This window comes from Armigeres subalbatus, chromosome 1 (genome assembly GCF_024139115.2).
Source record: "Armigeres subalbatus isolate Guangzhou_Male chromosome 1, GZ_Asu_2, whole genome shotgun sequence".
Lineage (NCBI taxonomy): Eukaryota > Metazoa > Arthropoda > Insecta > Diptera > Culicidae > Armigeres > Armigeres subalbatus.
The window spans coordinates 98,538,139-98,545,366 of record NC_085139.1 but is presented as its reverse complement, the minus strand read 5'-3'; the positions used below and the strand labels follow the sequence as shown (position 1 = coordinate 98,545,366).

Here is a 7,228-nt window from a genome sequence, read left to right as displayed (position 1 = left end):
ATGTGACAATATACAATCAACTGCAACCTCATAAAAAAGAAATATATTATGATATAGCGATTAATTTCATCCCTTCAAAGATTGCTTATCCACTCTACCGTTTTTATTATATCATCATTCTACTTTCAGCACCATTAACTTATTGTATTCAACCGGCACAGCTAATCGATACCCTTGATTAGCCAAATCAACAAATCGTATCACAACTGCATCCTGGAAGCCTACTTTTGCTGCGGGTACTTGTGACCCTGGATGCGAAAAGACCGTTGCACTCAGCTTCAAACCGAATTGGCGACAAAATGGAATCCTCGCCCGGATTATTTCGGTGGAAATTCCTAGTCCCCGGTAGGTGGGATGGACCGACAGACCCCAGGCCGAGAGAAAGCAATCCACCTCGTACGTTTCGAACAGCTTTCCCTGGTCCGTCATGTAAAGCGTAGAGTCTACGAAATCTCTCACTGCAGGGCTCTCGAACTGCAATTGGCGTTAATGTGAGATAACTTTCAATTAATACAAAACTCGCAACACACTAACCTTAGAGCCGCTACTCGCATCGTCTTCGCGCGATACAACCGTTAGCATATTCAAGCCAACGATCTCATCACTCCCCTCGCGGAAACAAACAACTGCACACCGCTGCCGTGCCACCTTGGCCCAAACTAACGACATTTCGCGCACCCCAACGGGGTCGTCAACCAACTTCAGACTTCGACAGATGGGCTCATCTTTCAGAAAATAGGTGCACATGTGCCGGACGGCATCTTCGGCTCGTTCCGGGGGAAGATCCTGAACGCGATAGTTGATCAAACGATCGTCAGCCGCGGTGGGGTCCCTTGCCTGGAACGTGTGCCACGTATGAGGGAAAGGGACATGATCCGGACGGTTCCAAGCGGGCATTCTCAAATCAAGCTTGATTGAGATGTGCAATGCGCTACAGTTGTGACGGAACTGAGGAGAGTCTTTCGATGATGACAAGCAAAAACTAATTCTCTTATCGGTATCTCGTAGAATAAGTAGAGCGATGAAGTTTATAGTAGCGGAAACAACAACTTACCGTAACTTGTTCAATCGTGGTTTGTATAAACAGACGTATGATTTACGAATAACAACTCTCATCATATCAAGCTGTGTACGTACAGCGATAGGATGATATGCACAGTGCTACTGTGGGAGAGGAGCCGACAGGTATTCCCGCTAGGTTATTGCGCTCTCCTGTAAAACTATAAATTTACTATTTGATTCAGTTTTAAATATTTGCTTCATGAATAATCGAGTGGGCAATACAGATTCAATATTAAATGGAATCGGAGGCCATGCTGTCAAAAGAACAAACAAAAGTTGCCCAGCAATATTTGTCATTTATTCCAATATCTTCCTCGCCAACCACAAATCGTAAGGTGTATCGATTTCCATTGCGTCCTTATCGTCTATAACAACCACTTCACAATTGTCATTCTGAAAGTAGCCCTCCAGAAGCAGTTTCCTTTTTGCAAAATAGAACATCCCCGTCTCCACCAGCTCGCCGTTCCAATCCTGACGTCGTGGACGCCTACCGGGATCAAAATTTAACGCCACCACTTTGCCGTTCATTCCGATCTTCCATCGCAGCTTGAAGCTTCTCGTGACGCTGAAAACACAATCCGCGTCCATAAGCCTGAATCGACGCAAGGCTTCTCTCAAGTACTCAACCCTCAGAAACGGAGAAGTGCACTGCACTAGCGCAACGTTCTGCGCCCACGCATGTTGATCTAAAAATTGTCGCACCGATTCGATGGAGCTGGTATGATCCAAAGCCACTTCCATCGGACGACGATGAACCCGCACATCACTGCTGTTGGGAAATTCGCGTTCAACCGCCTCGGCAATTCGATCATCCTCCGTCGAAACCCAAATCGATTGAAATACACCACTTTCGAGGACGGTGTGCAGCGCTCGGATGAGAAGTGTTCGATGTCCATCGATTACGGCAAGGTTCTTGAGCGGGATTCCACGGGACCCTCCTCGTGCCAGGATCAGTGCCACGATACTGTCCTGAGAGCTGTTTCCTGGCAATGTTGGGCATCTGAAATGAATTCAAGTGAAATCATAATGCGAGCGCTTTGAAGAGTAATGAGGAAGACTTACGTTGCACTTTCCGCGTGAGCGCACCCGAACACTAGTTGTGAATTGTACAACACCAAAAGCAAAACAAGTCGCATGATATTACTCAAGTCGTTTAGTATTGAGATTGCGTGGTGAAAGATGCTACTTACTGGCGGAAATGGATTATTGGATCTCGTTATTGAGTTCATCAAAGTAAAGCTATGGTGTAGTAGATTGAATGAGGGGGAATTTTGTTGTATGGTTTTGATTCGTAGCGTGCGTGAACGCGCATGAGCACCATTGCCTTTGCTTCGCATGAATTGGTCGGAATCAACGGGTGGGCACAAAAAAAACGGGAATGACTTCATTATTTGCCCATCAGTACAATAATGCTTTCACAAAAATATTACTTTATGTAAATGAATCCGCAGAATTAATCGTTAGAATTGTCGCACACACGCTTTCATTCCAATATTGTCAACAACATGTCTTCGAAGCAGCCCTAGCAGCACACATTTTCCACTTAGGTTACTGCAACTCGTATGTGACCAGATTTAGTCACAAACAAGATGCTGCAACCAATTTTGCCTGACTTGTGCTGCTCGGGAGGAAGTACTGCGGCGCGCTAGTACATTTTTTCAAGCAAACAAAGATCCTGGGAAAAGTACACGGTTGACCATTTTAAGCGTGGAAATGTTTCGAAAGCTGTTGTGTGGCCCCAAATGGCCGGAGCGAATTGTTATGACAGCATCTCTCCGTGGGTGCGTGTGCACGCCACGGAGGTCTGACCAGAAGAGGCTGAGTCATGGCTTGCTGCGCACTGATCGACACGCTGAGGTGTTAATGTATAATCACACGCTGATGGTAATATACTCAAACCCCACATTTCCCTTTTTCTCTCATTAAAAAAGGCAAAAAAAATCCTCTAGCATAGAACGCATTGATTTTTTTAAAGTTATTTGCGCGAGGCGAAGATGATATTGCTTTTGAGAAACCGATGATTTCCTTTGAAAACTGAACTCTAAAATAAACTTGTCGGATCATCGTGGTTTTCAATCGCAGAACAACGAAATGCAAGTTTGTAGGTTGTATCATTTAAATGTTAAACTAAATTGGTAATTGGTCTCACAAAAAAAAACATTTTATATTGTAGTAATAATCTAAATATCTTATACCGTCCATTCAATCCAACTATCAGCTTCATATATAGTAATACCAGCAGGCTGACCTTCAACATATCGATGTTGAACTTGCTAACAACCGCTTAGAACATGTGTTCCAAACTGTGGACCGCGACTCTTAGGGAGGTCGTGGGCTGATCAATGATGGGTAGCGAAAACGTATCTTGATTCATTCTTTTGTCCCTATTTTTCCCCACAAGTCTATCATAGCTAGCATACGATAGATCTCCATGTCTCTCAGATTTCGATAGAACTAGCTTAACTGGTAGTCTCATGTACACTAAAGTCGCCAAGTTATACATTTCAAACTAAATTTATTTTAATCAAAATAAGTGCTTCCATGACCGCTCTTGGGATTTTCTAGATTGTCAACTTTTTTTTCGGCAGTCTCCCAGACACGCCTTGTGGTATTGCAAACCACTCCCATGCTTTGTGATTTTTCTAACCACAATCCATTTTCCAGCGGTCTTCCAGACGCGCTTTGTGGTTTTCCAAACCACAAACCATTTTCCAGCGGTCTTTCAGACACGCTTTGTGATTTTCCAAACCACAATCCATTTTCCAGCGGTCACGCCTTCCAGACACGCTTTGTGATTTTCAAAACCACAATCCATTCCAGACACGCTTTGTGATTTTCCAAACCACAATCCATTTTCCAGTGGTCTTACAGACGCGCTTTGTGATTTTCCAAACCACAATCCATTTTCCAGCGATCTTCCAGACGCGCTTTGTGATTTTTCAAACCACAATCCATTTTCCAGCGGTTTTCCAGACACGCTTTGTGATTTTCCAAACCACAATCCATTTTCCAGCGGTCACGCCTTCCAGACGCGCTTTGTGATTTTCAAACCACAATCCATTTTGCAGCGTTCTTCCAGACGCGCTTTTGTAGCAATACAAACCCATTGCCTTGTGGTTTTTTATCAACAAATATTTTAACACATTAACACATTAACAATTGAATTCAACTCACCTTTTGAAATCAGCGTCAGGATCCAACAAATAACCTGGCAGGATTGCCAAAATGTGTGGCTAGAGATGTCGCAGATTAATCGATTACTTCGATTAATCGATTCATCGTTGTGATAATCGATTAATTTTGAATCGATTATTACCCAACGATTAATCGATTCAATAATCGAGATGAATCGTGAGTAATCGATTAGTTACTAATCGATTAATCAGAATTTTACGACATCATAAGGATGTCGAAAATTAATTGATTATTTCGATTAATCGATTCATCGTTGTGATAATCGATTAATTTTGAATCGATTACTATACAATGATTAATCGATTCAATAATCGACAAGAATCAAGAGTAATCGATTAGTAACTAATCGATTAATCGGGATTTTACGACATCTCTATTTTTTTTTTTCTTGAGCAAGGGTAAACGGAAATCTGCAACCAGACACCTGAGGAGGTACTCAGGTAGTGTGGGGATGGGTATGTCATGTAACTCTTACCCGACCCAATAAAACCAAAACCCTTTCGCCAGTCCGTACCCCCGGCCCGCAATTAAGCAATACATCAGGGGGGGACTATTGAGAACGCTCACGCCTATGCTAACGCACTTGACGTCAATACACACAACATCGACTTCAAGGGTGGCTACCTCACCACCCGTCGATCGCAAGCTATGATAGTAACCTAACGGTCCGTATCATAATCTCACGTTGGAGACGAGCACCCCGACAACAACCACCGCGCGTGAACCGCAATGACCTCTATATCTACATACTGAGGTCCCCGCAGCCCACTGTAACGAAGTGGAAATGGAGTGGAAATGGAGTGCAAATGTCCCGAGCGGATTATTAAGACGCTTCTACCACGATATATGAAGCGTTCTACGATGTGTTAAGCGTTCTATGCCGACGGCGCAGTACTGGTCTTTCGGTTTTTCTTGTTCAAACACTCAATTACGATTGGAATAAGACCTTTTTATTTATGTAACACTATTTAGTTCTTACAATTATACTTTTCTTCTACTATGTAACACTTGTTTCTTATAATTACACTTTTTCCCTAGAAATTAAACTCAAATATTATCCATTTCAACGGATTTCGCACTATTTTCCGTATGAAGTTTTCACAAGTTTCTAACACTTTTTTTCGATACTTATCAAGAGACTCTAACACCGATTCTCGATTTTACCGCGACGGACATTTAACTGTTCACTTTTATCTTTTTCAAGAAGTTAATTAATTTAAACTTAGATCTCGATTCGTGCACTAGTCACGAGGGTCGAGGTGTCTAAGGGACAACCCTGACTCAATTGGAGTATTCGGTAGGCCGGCTAGGGAAACCTAGAAAGCGCCGAATTCCAATAAAGGTGCTGCTGAATATTTGGGACTGACCCCGAGCTCAATTGGAGTATTCGGTAGGCCGGCTAGGGAAACCTAGAAAGCGCCGAATTCCAATAAAGGTGCTGCTGAATATTTGGGACTGACCCCGAGCTTGGAAAAGCGCAGGGTATATATAGTCAATCCGAGTTCTGAATTTCATAATGATTTCATGAATTGCATCAGACTGGACTTTGGACCCCACGAAAGGTCCAAGAATCCTTAAATAACGTAACCATTTTCCTCATCCCACATTAATCTATTCAGACTATGTGGTTTCAATTTAAACTTCGTAAATATTCTCAAGTTTTGGCTTCCATTCATTACTCAACCTTGCATTCTTTATGGATGCTCCCTAAAGTTCTTTTGCACGAAATGCTTGATCAGCTTACTTGAAAAATCCATAAATTCCGAAACAACTTCTTTTTTTTCCAAATTTTATACAATAGTTATTTAATTTCTTGTCATAAATTAGCTAATTCAGCCTTAATATTGGACTTCCATACTTTACGAAACTTTGCCCCCTTTTTTGGATGTTCCCTTTAAAATTCTCTTGGAAAAAATCTGTTCTCTTTCCACTCTCTTAAACTCTCTTATTTCGAGCACACATTCAAGTGGCTACTTCAATTTACTAATGTATTAATTCATATATTTTTATGTATAAAATGAGTATCTCTAAGTCCTGCCCTTTTCTTTACACCTAAACTTGGACATTGCTGTCTCACAGAGTAATGTTCAACAAGTCCCAAATGTTTCATAATGCATGATACTACTAAACCAACGGAGTTGTGAAAATCTTCACTTAAAAATCAGTATTCGAACCCAGCATGGGTTCTTTGTAAAACAGCGTACCATACCGCCGATCAATTAACAGCTACCGTTTGTATTACTCTTTGATTTTAAGTATGCTCTTAAAAATCAATCAATCAATATTTTTCTCTTTCTTTCAACTGGGCTTTGAATTAAATTCCCCTTTCCCTAAAGAATCATTACCCCTTCGGGTCGGCTCTTCCTTTTCCCGAACCACTAAGACCCCAATATCAATATTTCTTTTCAAGTTTATATTGGTAAGAACAAAATCATGTTCTCTCTGTTTTTCATACTGGGCAACAAACCCCTTTAAATCAATACACCTGTATACGTGTATGTAGATTCAATGAAGACTCTTATTGTCTCTATCATTTTGACTAAGTTATTATTCCGCGCTCCTCACCCAAACAAATTCTTTCCTTAGTGTCCTATACATATGCGCCAATGCATCATCATCAATGACGCTATGTACCGGCTATGTACCGCTATATCGTACACTGTCCAATATGTGAGCACGTTTGAACATGTCAATCCACCGCGCTCCAGTTAAGTAAATCTGACTAAGCTGTTTTCGACGGTTTCGCCAAACCGTGATAAGGGTATGCGATATTTCACATAACTTTTAAATTGATGAAAAGTAAATTAACCCAACAATTCCTACATGCAACATTTTAAATTTATGTTGATTGCTTAAATTACTTTGCGTTAAGTAATTGAATATATTCGGCCTTGTTTTTACAATATCTCACTGCCATCAGTATTTAAAAATTGTTTTAGGAAGGTGTCGGCACATAAGGCTGTGCATATCC

At 41.4% G+C, this 7,228-nt stretch overlaps 2 protein-coding genes across 4 annotated transcripts; both read right to left on the bottom strand.

Moving 5' to 3' along the window:
- Positions 1-27: 27 nt before the first annotated feature.
- On the bottom strand, positions 28-987 carry LOC134227163 (uncharacterized). Its single transcript, XM_062708511.1, has 2 exons — positions 535-987; positions 28-474 (listed from the first exon to the last, which is right to left on the bottom strand). The coding sequence occupies exons 1-2, from the start codon at positions 895-897 to the stop codon at positions 115-117; spliced, it is 723 nt and encodes a 240-aa protein (XP_062564495.1). The 5' UTR covers positions 898-987; the 3' UTR covers positions 28-114.
- A 329-nt stretch (positions 988-1,316) lies between these two features.
- On the bottom strand, positions 1,317-2,852 carry LOC134227008 (N-acylneuraminate cytidylyltransferase-like). Of its 3 annotated transcripts, none has more exons than XM_062708390.1 (3): positions 2,253-2,852; positions 2,125-2,155; positions 1,317-2,062 (listed from the first exon to the last, which is right to left on the bottom strand). In XM_062708390.1, coding segments are annotated over exons 1-3 (735 nt in total). In that variant the 5' UTR covers positions 2,254-2,852; the 3' UTR covers positions 1,317-1,359. The 3 variants fall into 3 exon arrangements, with proteins under 3 accessions (XP_062564374.1, XP_062564290.1, XP_062564205.1); XM_062708306.1 differs by having other exon boundaries at positions 1,320-2,062; positions 2,125-2,386; positions 2,493-2,852; XM_062708221.1 differs by having other exon boundaries at positions 1,320-2,062; positions 2,125-2,852.
- Positions 2,853-7,228: the final 4,376 nt, after the last annotated feature.